This window comes from Cucurbita pepo, chromosome 13 (assembly GCF_057944985.1).
Source record: "Cucurbita pepo subsp. pepo isolate OVF chromosome 13, ASM5794498v1, whole genome shotgun sequence".
NCBI lineage: Eukaryota > Viridiplantae > Streptophyta > Magnoliopsida > Cucurbitales > Cucurbitaceae > Cucurbita > Cucurbita pepo.
In genome coordinates this window covers 15,350,504-15,365,068 of record NC_141810.1, presented here as the reverse complement: position 1 = coordinate 15,365,068, position 14,565 = coordinate 15,350,504, and the positions used below count along the sequence as shown (strand labels likewise).

Genomic DNA, 14,565 nt, shown 5'->3' with positions numbered 1-14,565 from the left:
ATATATTTAATAATATGTAATTGTTCTTAATTCTTATCTTCCTTCCCACCTTCCTTCAAACCTTTTTCAAACCCCTCCTCTACCAGTACACCGTGGAATTCCCCTTCCTTTTTTAACTTTTTTTTTTTTTTTCATTTGCCACGTGTACTTTCTCCCATTTCTCATTTTTACCCCTCCCTTTTCCTTCTATTTACTACCCCTTTCTCACCCAACGGCCATTTTTTCCTCCGAGGGTACTTTCGTCAGCGCGTACAATGCACTGAATCTCGCACGCTCCGAACTGGAAAAGGCAGCGGCGTCTCTGATGTGGGTTTTTTGGTCTGTGAAATTCCTAAAATACCCCTGGCGGCGTGGAGTTTTCCTGGTCAATGAGGTTGGCTGCTGCGTCTATTAACTTTTTTTTTTCCTCATAAAATAAATATTTAAAAATAGAGTGAGGTTTATAAAATAAATAGAAAATTATAAGAGAGTATTTTCCTTCTTAATTTTTCACGTAAAAGGGTCATTTTTTAAAAAAAAAAATAAAAAAATTATGATAATTATCGAATACATATTTGGAAAATGAATTTTAAATTTAAAAAGTAGAGAAGGGTAAGATGGTAATTTGGGGGGTGGAGTTTGCGGTCGGGGCCCGTAGAAATAAACAAGTGGTCCGCACAAAAGCGCACAAAGGCAGGCTGGAGATAGATAGATAGAAAGATTAGAGAGAGGGGGGGGGGGATCGGTTCGATTTGTGAGACGTTGTCGGATTTCAAATCTTCATTTCGCCTGAATTTGGGAATTCCGTTCACGTCCGGCCTAGGGCGTTCTTAATAGAACTGGAATACGCGGAAGGTTGAGGGTTTGATTTCAAGTTTAGTTTGTTTGATTTTGGAACTTCCTTCTTTTTTTTTTTTTGTGTGTTTTCGACGGAATTCGGGGGCTTCGCTTGCGGTGGGTTTGGGCTAACGGATTATTCGTTACGTATCTTGTTTGAATCTCCTCGTGTGTTTCTTTGTATCTTTGGGTTGAGGGGTTAGTAGTTCGAGTCTTGGGGAGTTGTGAGGGTTTTTGTGCCCACCCTCCGTTGAATTTTGGGTTTCGCACGCTTATGAAGTTGAATTCACGATCCCTGGAATTGGGTTTAGTTCCGAAGTTGGTGCTGTTGAGAGTTTCGTGATGTTTACGCCGCAGAAGGCTTGGTCTGGTTGGCCCCTCACGCCCAAGACCGGGGCCCAGAAGGGTGGAGCCGGTTCTGCCTCGAATCCTAACTCTGTTACTCCTAACTTGAGCCGCAGGGGTGATGGGATCAAGGGGAAGACCGTTGCTTTTGGTGAAACTGCGACGCCTCTTTCAGGTACTGTAGTTGAAAATGGGAGAGACATGTTTGTGGGGTCGGCTGAGGCGGCCGCCTTGGACCAAGAAGGGTTTGCTGAGAAGATCTCGAGACTTGAAAACGAGGTCAGTTGATTTTGTTCACGATCTTGTTGATTATTCATGTACTTGCTTCTTTAAGTGGATTATTTTCGTTAATTTAGATAACTTAGGAGCATCTGTTTCGCAATGTCGTTCAGAGTTGAAGTAGTTTGTTCTTATGGTTTCTTGCTCGCCTTGTGCCATGAATTGCAAACCACTAGTATAGTTACATTATGTGGATAATGGAGTTGCGGGCCCTAGAATAGGATATGTAACTAAGTTGGTCTATGTACTATTATGAGCTAATGGTTTCTTCTTTTAATTTTTGGTGCAACGTGGAGTTACCGATCTGGTGTTTCTTATTTATAAGCATCTTAATTTTTTCCAGTTCAGCTTTATTCTTGTTTCGCCAGGTGTTTGGGAGCAGTATATTTTTACATAATACCCACGCGTCAGGTGAACTAATTATAGTTATTAACTCTCTTCCAATTTCGTCGTCTTAAACAGCTTTTTGAGTACCAGTACAACATGGGTCTTCTCTTGATTGAGAAAAAGGATTGGGCTTTAAAATATGAAGAGCTTAAACAAGCATTGGCTGAAGCAAACGACACTATCAAAAGAGAACAAATGGCCCATATGATTGCAATATCTGATGCTGAAAAGCAAGAGGAAAGTTTAAAAAAGGCATTGGGGGTTGAGAAGGAGTGCGTTCTTGATGTAAGGCCCTAGCTTTCCGTATCTTGTTTATTAACATATCATTTGCATCCCTATGGTGTCAATTCGCTTTGACATTCCTCTCTCGTTATCGGTCTTATTATAACCTCCTACCTTTTGGCATGTTTTCTATTTGCATCTTGTTAATGGAACTTTGTAAAGATGTATGACTTTGGAGATTTGTGTATTAGGTAATAGCCTAACTGCAAATTTGGTTATTTTTGTAGTGTAAGTTCCAGTTGGGACATTGTACTGGCTTGAGTCCTTTTGGGTACTTGAATGAAATACCTTGGTTTCTGCCTGCTGGAATGATGGCTTTTAAGATTACCTGATGGGATCGTATTGACTCTGTTTTTAACGTTTTATGTTTTTTCCTATTTCCACGTAAGCTCATTTTTTTCGAGAAAAAAGTATTTAAGATTACCTGATGGGATCGTATTGACTGATGTTTCGATGAGTGATTTTTGAAGAAGGGAGGGAAGGAAATTATTTGGATAGAGATGATCATGGGAAGGGGGATGTTCCATACAATTTAATGAAATGTATATTTACTGTTCTACATATGACCATTTGCATTAGCGGGACTATATTTCAAGTTCTCTCCTTTTCTTTCTATTTAGGGAAAGCGGGGTCTTGAGGATGAGGGCTTGAATTGTTTGAACTCATTTTCCCTTATCTAGTGTATAATTTGTATAGGTAAATGTATTCCCATTAAATGAGCCTGTCCACCTGCATATGCACTCCTCTCTTCAGAGGTCTTTTCGGGGTTACTTAATGATTGAATTGCTGTTATGTGAAATATTGCCATGCAGCTGGAGAAGGCTTTACGTGAGATGCGTGCAGAAAATGCTGAAATTAAGTTCACAGGTGACTCAAAGCTATCTGAAGCCAATGCTTTAGTAACTAGCATCGAAGAAAAATCTTTGGAGGTGGAGGCAAAACTTCGTGCGGCTGATGCAAAACTTGCTGAGGTGAGCCGGAAGAACTCAGAGGTGGAAAGGAAGCTGCAAGATCTGGAGGCTCGGGAAGGTGCACTTAGGAGGGATCGTCTATCCTTCAATGCAGAGTATGCACTATTCTCAGATAATTGTCTTAAATCTTATCGCATTCTTGTAATTTTTCTCTAGAACCAAAAGTACACAAGTTTAAAATGATGTTTTCAATTTTGACTTTTGTTAGACGAGAAGCTCTCGAGGCTACATTGTCTAAACAGCGCGATGATTTACGGGAATGGGAAAGAAAGCAGCAAGATGCAGAAGAGAGGCTTGCCAAGGGTCAAACAATTCTTAATCAGCGAGAGGAGAGGGCTAATGAGAATGATAGGATGGTGAAACAGAAAGAGAGAGATCTTGAAGAGACTCAGAAGAAAATTGAGTCTGCTAATTTAGCTCTGAAAAGGAAAGAAGAAGATATAAGTAGTAGGCTAGCTAACATAGCTTTGAAAGAGCAGGCTAGTACCTTTCTTCAAGCAACCAACAGATACGCAGTGAATTATATTTACAGGTTTTAATATTACTGTTTCTTCTGGATGCAGGAATCCGATGCATTGAAAGTTACTTTGGAGATTAAAGAGAAGGAGTTACTTGTGTTAGAAGAAAAGCTTAGTGCTCGTGAAAAGGTAAGTTTTGTCACTCCACTTGCTGTATGGAATCTACGTGAGAATCGTATAGTTTTTTATGGCAGCTTCTGAATGCATCTCTTTTACGATCAAACTGGTTTGATTTTGTTTGAGTTATAATATATATTTTTATCTCCTATGAAAGATTGGTAGTTGCTAAGTTCGACCGAACTGGTTTTAATGCTCATCGGATTAGTTTGATTTTGGTTGATATCAACTGAACCCTGGTATATGTTAAGGGAAAGTAGCCTCTTTTACTCTTCTCAGGGATTTCATCGTCAAATTTTATTTCCAAAGAAGAGAAATACAGTACCTGGTAACATTTGAAATAGTCTAATTGTATTTTTAACCACTGCAATGTGAACAGGTTGAGATTCAAAAACTTCTTGATGAACACAATGCCATTTTAGATGCAAAGAAAGTTGAGTTTGAGCTGGAAATTGATCAAAAGAGAAAATCTTTAGATGAAGAATTGAAAAACAAAGTGTCTGAAGTGGAGAAAAAGGAAGCTGAAATCAAGCACATGGAGGAAAAGGTTGCTAAAAGAGAGCAGGCACTCGAAAAGAGAACAGAGAAGTTCAAGGAGAAAGAGGCAGACTATGATACAAAGCTCAAGGCTTTGAAAGAAAGAGAGAAGTCAATGAAAACTGAGGAGAAGAAGCTTGAGGCAGAGAAGAAACAATTGCTCACTGATAAAGAGGATCTGATCAGTTTAATGGCTGAAGTGGAGAAGATTAGAGCGGAGAATGAAGCACAACTGTTGAAATTACATGAAGAGAAGGAAAGTCTTAAAGTGAGTGAGACAGAGAAGTCTGATTTCCTCCGTTTGCAGTCTGAATTGAAACAAGAGATAGAGAAGTACAGGGAACAGAAAGAACTACTGCTGAAGGAAGCAGAGGATTTGAAGCAGCAGAAAGAAACTTTTGAGAGAGAATGGGAAGAGCTGGATGAGAAAAGAGCTCAGGTTGAGAAAGAGCAGAAGACTCTTTTGCAGCAAAAGGAAGAATTTGAAAAAAGGATCTTCTCTGAGGAGGAAAGGTTGAGAAATGAGCGATCAGAAACTGAAGCTTATATCCTTAGGGAGCAGGAAGATCTAAAGTTAGCCCGAGAATCCTTTGCAGCTAGTATGGAGCATGAGAAATCCGCCATTGCTGAAAAAGCTCAAAGTGATAGAAGCCAAATGTTGCATGATTTTGAACTACAAAAAAGAGAACTAGAATCTTCCATGCAGAATCGGGTCGAAGAAATGGAAAGAGAATTCCGTGAGAAAGAGAAATTGTTTAAGGAAGAGAAGGAGAGAGAGTTGGAGAATATTAAATTTTTAAGAGATGTAGCTAGAAGAGACATGGAGGAACTGAAACTCGAGAGACTCAAAACTGATAAAGAAAAACAGGAAGCTGAAGCTAATAAAGAACATTTGGAAAAGCAGAGAATTGAGATACGTAAGGACATTGAAGAGCTTCTCGAACTTAGCAATAAGTTGAAAAACCAGCGAGAACGGCTTGTGGAGGAGAGAGATCGCTTTATTTCATATGTTGACAAACTCATGACCTGCAAGAACTGTGGGGAAACTGCATCTGAGTTTGTGCTTTCAGATTTACAATCTTTGGGTGGTATTGAAAATGCTGATGTTCTTAATCTGCCCGGACTTCCTGATAGATATATGGAAATTCAAGGACTGCATGTGTCTCCAGGTGGAACTCTGGGTATTTCTGATGTGCGAAATGGTGAACTGACTCCAGGCGCAGCTGGTCCAACACCTCATACTTCTAGTGGAACCATTTCTTGGCTTCGTAAGTGCACGTCTAAGATTTTTAAGTTCTCTCCAGGTAAAAAGATTGCATCTCCAGCATTTGAGAAACAGGATGATGACGAGGCACCAATATCAGACGAACATGATGTTCCGGCCGAACCTTCCAAGAGAGTATCTGCAAGTGAAGAGGAGGCAGAGTTATCTCTTGCAATTGCAAGTGATTCTCTTGACGACAAGAGAGTTCAGTCTGATGTTAGTGGCAGGGAGGTTGAACCAAGCCTGAATCTTTCAACTGATGATCAAAGTAACGTTAATAGTAAGGCACCAGAAGTTGCAGTTGATTCCCAACCTTCTGCCACAAGGGTAGTAAATCAGCGAAAACTACGTCCCAGGAGAGAAAAGCCTAAAATCAGTAGAACTCGATCTGTTAAGGCGGTTGTTGAAGAATCTAAGGCTATAATTGGGGAACTTCAGCAAACGGTTGAGTATCCAAATGGAAATGCTGAGGATTCTAGTCAGCTGAATAATGAGAGTCGGGATGAATCTAGTCTTGCTGGCAAAGGCACACGAAGGAATTTGCGGAAGAGAACACATGCTAATTCATCTCAAATCATGGGTGAGAATGATAATGATGACAGTGAGGTACGCTCTGGCAGTGTTGTTGAAGGTCAACCACGGAAAAGGCGACAGAGGGCTGTCCCCGCTGTGCGAGCTCCCGAAAAACGATACAATCTCCGGCGAACTAAAGCGTAAGATTCTGATTGTTCCTTTGTTATCTATGTAGGGAGAACTAGGGAAAAAAAAAAAAAAAACTGATAGGCTAGATTATTACACCATGTCACCCTACCCATGCCCCTAATTCGTGTTATAGTGCATATGCGTGGTTACGGTGGCACCCACTTTCCCATAGCCCCAACCCAACCTGCTATGTATATGTGCATGACCCTTTGAAGTTATTGCTCTTTACTCTACATTTTAATTTTGTGATGCCGTTTTAAGACAAGTTATAATTTGTCTTTCATCTGATTTGGGTTTTTTGCTACTTAATTTATTCAGTGTAGGTGCTTCTAAAGACCCATCTAACATTTGTAAAGGAAATGAAGAAGATGCCCCTGTTAATCGTACAGAGGAAGACGTTCACTATTCAAAAGCTCGTCCTACACCATCAATGGGGGTTGCCAGCGACAATGCTGGAAGCACTTACCTTGTAAGGGTATGGTTCAATCCTAGTTTCTTGTTGAGCATCATGATTTTGAACCTCTATTTCTTTCAATGTTCGTCTAATTTCAGTATATGAGCTCGTCTTTTATCTTTTTTCGTTCATATTAGTCTTGCATATTCTTCTTTAATCTTAAAATGTGCACTCCATTTGCAATACTGAAGCTTATTTCTTATCGAGTTCTTTTCCCTAGAAAAACCAATCTGTATAGGAGATAGGTTATGTCGTTCTTTCATTTCGATCGTTTTAATTTGTCTCAACTTCGGTTTGGTTTTGGCCTTTCCCTCGACACTCAATGATGCAGCAATGTGAATGCTGATTCAACTCTGGGGATCGTTAGTTAATGTCATGGTCTTTTATTGTGCAGTGTGGTACTGTTGGAGATAATCAAGATGTCACTATTGCTGGTACGTCGAAAAATTCAACTGATATGGTATCTCTGAGTGAAGAAGTGAACGGGTCACCGGAAATTGCAGGCAAGTACGGCGATCGCGGGAAATACAAAAGTGAATCTTGTGATGAAGATGATGATGATGATGAAGAAGAGTCGGAACATCCAGGTGAAGCTTCCATAGGGAAGAAGCTGTGGACCTTTTTCACAACGTGACCATTTGACCTGCCCTTCTTATAATAATGTTGACTGTTGAAGATGGGTAAGTGGGTCAACTTGTGTAGGATTGATTTGATGATGGTAGGGAGAGAAGGTTTAGGATGTGTAACAAGAATTCAAATGTAGTTAGAACTACGAATTTGTGAGGGCAGGGGGATTTGCTTTCTACTTCCTTCCCCCTCTTTTTTTTCTTCTTTTAGGATTCAGGATACTCCAGCCATTTTATATATTGACACTCTCTATCCTTAGCGCTAGTTATTTGACGTTACGGTAGCCGCTGACCCGTGGATTCTCGGCTATGCCCCCGAAATTTGTTTGTATCAAAATGTTTGCCTCTATGTTAGTTCTTGAATGATTGTTTTAACCTTATTGATTTGATTCCCTTTCTCACCCTTGTTCTACAATAAATGTGTTTGGTAGACGGTTTTTGTGGGATGATCTATTAAGATTTTGCTCTCCTCTTGCTTTCTACTACAGTTGTTTCTGTTCATCTTGTTTGAAAATGATTGCATTATGAACAGAAGGGGCAAAACTGAACTGTACTTCGAGTCGAATCGAGGACGATTCTTTTGAGTATTACTTGCTGACAATTGAAGATCCATCCTGGTAATAACACAATAAGATAAATGATACTACAACTCGTTCTTCGGATTATACGGTTTTTTTCGAATGAAACAAACAATGCTAGTCTTTCCCTCACCTAAAATCATATTTTCGGTCCAACCTGAGAATCATTCAAAAGAATGTTCCTGTCGAATCCTGTCATCTCGATTTAGTATTCTCGATATTCAGTTATCTCTCTAAGTGAATAACCCATATACAACAGAAGGTGCAAATTCATCAACTAATGTCTCAGTTTCACCAAACTATGATTCTTTTATACACGTTCTATCTCTCGTTTGTTTCAGAAACTTCCTCTGTCAACTGCCTGCAAGGTTAAATATTCTTCACCAGCTTTGAAATAAAAACGTCAAGTCTACTTCACACCCACAATTCTTTCAGAATGTTTGTTTCTACAGAATCTGTCGATTCCCAAATATCAGCGTCTTCTAGGTGGCGAAAACGGGGAGGAACTGTAAGAGCCATATCTCGAGTAATCATCGTCAAGCCGTGGGCTTTTTCTACCTCTATCCGAGTGGAGCCTCCCCAAATTTTGGCTCCTTGATGTTGAAAAATTATCTCTTGGACTACGGGAGCCATAACTAGATTCGTGACCGCCATACCTTGGAGTGAAGATGGTAGGACTTTTTACCGAGTCAACACCGGGAGGCCTGTAATCTCTGTAGTCCCGGGACCAACGTTGTTGATGGTGATCATTTCCCCTCCCATCATGTTCTATGTGATGGTTCAAGCGCTGGCTTGACCGCTTTCTAGGGAGATCCGAACTCAAAGGTTCAGCAGACCAAAGTCTTTCATCTGCACTTTCTGGGATTGGAGCATTGATTCCAGGAAATTCAACGCTCATTTTCTTTCCTGGTTTACGGTATTCTGGCTCAGTAATTTCCCCATCTTCCTGTTCGTCACCTTTCTCATCAGCATATATTGTAATCCCTGATGGCTGATCCTCATCTTCCGGATCTGAAAGATCACAAGTTTTTACTGCCATTAAATAGTGAACGGAACATTGCTGATCATAATAGATTTATTAATTTCTTGTTTGTTATTTTAGAATGGTTAATTTTTTTTTTTTTTTTTTTTTTTTTTTTTATCCTAGTAATCATTCTAGTGGGAAATTATATTTAGCTTAAAACACAAACAAGTTTTTACTGCATGAGAGTGATTTTGAAACATGTTCTTTTTGTCAACGGAAGAGCTACCTCTCATTGATAAAAACATTAAAATGACTAGATTGAAGAGAAAGCAGCACAGATAACGTAATGTAATTACCTAAATATCCAGGTGGGTAGCCCAGCTCTCGCATTCTGTTAAGCCAAGGGGGTGGATCAAGCTCCTGAATAGTGAAAGGAATATCAAAAAACATAGCCACATATTGATTCCAACTCAAAAATCAGAATTTCCTATTAGTAAAATCACTACTGAATTATGCATATGATTTTCAAACCATGTGCCATTCTTCATCAATTTCTAAATTTTGGTTTTATTTGATCTAAAATGACTGTTTATTATGGCAGATGACAGTCAAGAGCCAAACCGATCCAGAGATAACCTAAGCCCTCGAATTCGAAATTCCTAGTTTTCCATCATCAGGAGGAAACCCTTAAGATTCAAAAGGACAAACTATCAGCAAGGCAAAAGAGAATAGAAGCTCAGAAAGGTGTCAACCCACATCAGAAGAATACAGCCCGAGTAACTCCATGACAAGCCATGAAGGAAATAATTCTTAAAAACAAGATAGTTATAATACCTTGAGACCTAACAGTTGCCGTGTTTCAGCATCAAGAGCTCCTGGCCTCAAATCATCATACTTCCCGCCACGTGAACTCTGATAATATCGAGTTGAATTCCGGGAGCCAGAGCTATTATGTTTTTTATACATATTGCGAGCATTATTAACAGCAGCATTATCTCGAGGCTTTCGACAATCCTTTAAGGAATGGTTGTAAGAACCACAATTGAAACAACGGCTAGCATCATCAATTATCTTCTGGCCTCTAGAAAGTTTTCCATAGAAAATAAAGAAAGAGAAGAATAAAAAAAATAAAAAAAAACAAGTTCAAAGTGTAGTAGTAAAAGGGTAACGATTAAAAGAGCACTAATGGAAAGACACAAAACCAAGTATAAGCCCATATTAGTATTCATGTACTCTGCAAAACTAAAAAGATAAAACTATTATGAAGAATCCTTTCATTTCCATTGCCATGAAAAACAAGGAAATCAAGGACTAGATTTTATTTTAATATAAAGCTGCCTCATTCTTTAGATTTGCTTGTCCCCTGCTGTTAACTTTAACCATCAACAGTGGTGAATAAAGAGAATTTACCCTTCCGCATTACTCGAATCATTGGCTGAAGTCAGTCCCAAAGTGAATCCCCGATCGTATAGCGGCACCGAATTATCATCTATAGGAACAAAATTTTGCTGCTGTTCACTTGTTTGGTTGTCAATCCAGAAAGTCTGCAGTTAAACCAATGATTAAGAAGAAAAATTCAGGAAGTAGCTAAAAAAACAAGAGAGGAAGGAAAAGCTAATGAATAATTCACAAATTCTTTACCACAAAATAACATACGTAGAACGAACCATAAAAGGAAAATAGGTTTAGTTTGTCTCCAGCATCAAACTGAATAAAGGATAATAAAGTAAACAAAAAGAAAGTTTATCAACATGTTCTCATATTGCGAATCAAAACGTCCCCATGTTGTTATTGGCATTAACTTTATGTGTAGCCTAGTTATCCATACACCTGCTTTAATTGCTACCAGCAATTCAAATTTTCAAATATGATGGTCTGTGGTCATACAAACACAAAACAAGAAAGTTTCAAGAGTTAAGCTCCTAGAAGAACTTCTAGTTTATCTTTTCCCACACAGGGGATAAAGAAAAAGAATGAAAAAGGGAAGTCCAAATTAGAACATTTCCTCTTAACTTAAGATTCAGCATAAAAGATATAAGTAGAAAACTGCTGCTAACTAAACCCAAAAGTAGAAACACCATTCAGATCGAGATAAACATAGGTCAAAAAGCTCAAATATAAACGTTAATGAACAAAGAGATAGAAAGTCACCACTGCTGAAGTCTTCTTTGTGCCGACACGTAGAGCAGGAAAGAAGGTCTCTTCTCCAGATTCTAGGTTTTCAGATTCTTTATCACCCTGAACAGAGAAACAGAAAAGTTCAATTAGCTTTCTCCACCCCTCCACCACAACGAACACACAGAAACACAGACAAAAAACTCATCCAATGAACAAATCCGTCAATTGCCACTTAAACCAAAATTTTAAAAGGATACTTTAACCTCACTACTATAATCATTTATAGGGTTGGCTTATAATATAAATTTTTGACTTCAATACATTTAAAGTCTCAATACCAAAAAAGTAGTAATAGTTCATATTGTCACTCAAACTTTTATATTTTTGAAGAACAAGATAAATTAATATTATTCTTCTGATCATAACCTGAGGCATAAACTTATAAGCCTCATTGCACTTTTACAAGGGTGCAAGTCTCTTGTGGTTCAAAGGAGGTGTAAGTCTCAAGGCTAAAAGCAAGAGTCTTGCCTCGAGGCAAGCCTCGGGCACACCACACAGGGATTTCATTATTTTATAGGAACAACTAGAGGATAACCACCTCATTAATCTATAACTTACCCCTTTAAACACTAGACAATCACTGGTGGCTCGCTCGCTTCTTCATTCAAAATCAAAGATAATAAAATAACCTCATTTCAAGAAACTTGACAAAAACAAACATTGTCCAAAAAATCACTCAAGATAGTGAACTTTAAATTTAGAAAAAATCATTTGTGAAGAAAAACCATTAACAGAAAAACACTTGCCTACAGATGAGTACACCTCAGTTTAACTATTCGACAAAATCAGAAGAAAAAGAGTTGATTCTAAATTCCACCAGATTGTGTAAACCAACAAATTAAACAATAAGCCAGAGAAGATAGCTGCAAACCAAGCAGCACTGATGAATGGGGTTTACTTGTGATGGAGAACCTCGTTGAGCATTCCACTCAGACCACTGCTTTAATAATTCATCCAGCTTTTGTTTACTATCTCTGACAATAAGAAAATGAATCTAGTTAGGTACTTACAAATTCAGTTGTTGAACATAGTTCTCTATAAGTTGTTCGACCAACATTAAATTTTAATTTTTTCTAATAAGAGAATCAGTTTCCAATAGGATCAGTACAGATATGGTTTAAAAAAATGGTCGTTTTTAAGGAAAGGAAGAAACATTTTTAATTGGATGACAATTTAAAAATAAGAGAACGACTTTCATTGACATTTTAAAATTTATATAGGCTTCAAGACAAATCAATTTCAGAAAATTGCTTCATCTCACCAATAATTAGTCATTCGGTTGTATCAAATTCAAATGATGCAAGTTCTCTATCCAGTACCACTGTTAGCACTCTAATCCCTTAAAAACCGTAATTCAAACAAAATCACCATGTTTTACACTTTTTGGCAATGATGCCTGTTCCTCAAATACAATAAAATATAATTTTTATTAAATTGAACAAATAGGCTCATTTTTGCAGAAGCAGTTACACAACCAACCTTGTTAAAGAAGTATACACGATGTGCACTGAAGGTTGTTGCTCATCCATGGCCATCCTTGGTTTTTTGACACCTAATATTGCTGAATAAGTAGAAAAATATTTTTAAGTATCACAATTAGAACATTGTAAATTATATATAACTTAACTTTATCACAATTAAAAGGGGATACACCTTTAAAAATGGTAAAAAAACCGATAGATTAGTTTTTGAAAGTAAATCATAAAAGGAGATGGATTCGGGAAGAAAAGTCCAACTACCATCACTCTTGTGAATCTTTCTGGGGCCTCCATGATGATGGGATGGGGCCGAACCATTCTCAATGGAAACTCCAGTGGCTAGAGTCAATAGACCACTAGTTTTCGAGAAGGATGAATTGTCAACCAAATCCTTCTGATTTTTTTTACTTTCGGCATGAGAAACATCTTCGGATCTTAAATGAAGCTCATTCTGCTGCAAGGGCTCTCTGCTTGGTAGTATATTCTCATCTACAGAGTTGACTGGCAGGTATTCGGCTTCACTCCGTATTTTATGATTCTCACTTCTACTTCTAGTCTTACTTAAATCTGGGAGGTTATTCAAATCCTCAATTTCCATATCTGATTCAGAACATTGTGTTTCATCATTAAGGCCAGATTGGGGTATGCAACGCATATCTTCCAACTGCACATCATCTGCAAGCTCAACCTTCTCTATGCTTGCAGGATTGTCCTTGCACTCCAAAACGCTTGATTGAGAAGAAGCTTCTCTTGTTTCATTAAAACTAAGAGATTCGTTACTCTCATTTTCATTTCCAAAATCACCAGAAGCTGGCAATGCAATGAAATCCTCGGTTCCCATAAAATGGAAATATAACGGACAATTCGGTAGCAAAAAGTCCACTCAGTAGCTGTAAATTAATCTGCAGGAATAAACAGAATACCAGGTAGGAATCACCGATCAATAAAAAGTGGCAATGACACATGTTAATCCATACAACATTAAGAACACTTCAGGTAAAAGTAGACTGGGAAGTTAAGTAATTATAAACAAATTAATTATATAAGTAAATAAAACTGTAAAGAATCCAAGAAGTAATTGATAATATAACTATCTGACTTATGATAGTTTCAGAATCGAAGACTTTCAGAAAACCCTCAAGCCTTCAATATAAAAATCATGGAGCATATCAAAGATCCAGTTTCAATTCCCCTAGAGCCCCAGGTTAGAATATTGACCATCTACAGGTGTCTTCATTACGTAACAGTGTAGGGTTAGAACGTAGTCCAAGAAAATGGCGTCTCAAAATTCTGATTATGTAGAAAAACACATATCTAAGTCGAAACAGCATCATCAAGTTGAAATTAGTTCTTTTCTAGTCCAACAAATGTGGGGTGGGGATTTGAACCTCTTCTTTAATTTCCTGCAGTCAGCAGCTTTTCCCAAGTTTCTATATCACAAATTATTGCTCAAGCTTCAAATCATTATATCAACAACATCAAAGAGCTAATCTACAGTCGGATCCAAGCGATGAAAATGGAAGCTGAAAACTTAACGGCAAACGGATGCTTGAAAATTTCCTAATTCGAACACATTCTAGTTGAGTTCCGACTAGTTGTAATCAACCAAATAAAGAATGAGAAGAAGCTTATGCTATGAGGGGAAAATGAGAAATTTAGGGTCGTGGAGAAGGTACCTGAGCAGGTCAGTAAAATTCGGACACAGAAATGGGAAAAACAAAAAAGCCGAAGAAAGCGAAGCGACTGGAAGAGAGATCTGTCGGAGCCGGAATTGAGAAAATATCAGCCACTCCAAAGACGACGAGCAAGTGAAGGATGGTCAAATGCTCCGGGCGGCGCAGCGCGGCAGATGGATGCGTGCTTGCCGTACGATTCAGATTCTTCTTTTTATTTATTTATTTATATTCTTTTAATTACAACCTTAACTCATTCACCTTTAATTATAAAAATTTAATTGCTCATTCACATCTTTCACCATTTTTTTTTTTGCATAAAAAATTATATATTTTTTTTAAATCATAAACTTTTGTTTAGATCAATTAGGTCTACGATAATACCTAGAAATCGAT

The 14,565-nt window shown here is 38.0% G+C and overlaps 2 protein-coding genes across 4 annotated transcripts; one reads left to right on the top strand and one right to left on the bottom strand.

Annotated features, from left to right (window-relative positions):
* The first annotated feature begins 665 nt into the window (after nt 1-665).
* On the top strand, nt 666-7,678 carry LOC111809328 (protein CROWDED NUCLEI 1). Of its 2 annotated transcripts, none has more exons than XM_087116698.1 (8): nt 666-1,440; nt 1,903-2,112; nt 2,922-3,175; nt 3,289-3,559; nt 3,644-3,727; nt 4,095-6,229; nt 6,537-6,687; nt 7,067-7,678. In XM_087116698.1, the coding sequence occupies exons 1-8, from the start codon at nt 1,159-1,161 to the stop codon at nt 7,304-7,306; spliced, it is 3,627 nt and encodes a 1,208-aa protein (XP_086972824.1). In that variant the 5' UTR covers nt 666-1,158; the 3' UTR covers nt 7,307-7,678. The 2 variants fall into 2 exon arrangements, with proteins under 2 accessions (XP_086972824.1, XP_086972823.1); XM_087116697.1 differs by having other exon boundaries at nt 667-1,440; nt 6,537-6,693.
* A 228-nt stretch (nt 7,679-7,906) lies between these two features.
* LOC111808824 (uncharacterized) lies at nt 7,907-14,386 on the bottom strand. 2 transcript variants are annotated; one of them, XM_087116699.1, is made up of 9 exons: nt 14,173-14,386; nt 12,758-13,398; nt 12,498-12,579; nt 11,890-11,992; nt 10,992-11,078; nt 10,251-10,384; nt 9,675-9,921; nt 9,197-9,260; nt 7,907-8,887 (listed from the first exon to the last, which is right to left on the bottom strand). In XM_087116699.1, the coding sequence occupies exons 2-9, from the start codon at nt 13,335-13,337 to the stop codon at nt 8,349-8,351; spliced, it is 1,836 nt and encodes a 611-aa protein (XP_086972825.1). In that variant the 5' UTR covers nt 13,338-13,398; nt 14,173-14,386; the 3' UTR covers nt 7,907-8,348. The 2 variants fall into 2 exon arrangements, with proteins under 2 accessions (XP_086972825.1, XP_023550792.2); XM_023695024.2 differs by having other exon boundaries at nt 11,917-11,992; nt 14,173-14,385.
* Nucleotides 14,387-14,565: the final 179 nt, after the last annotated feature.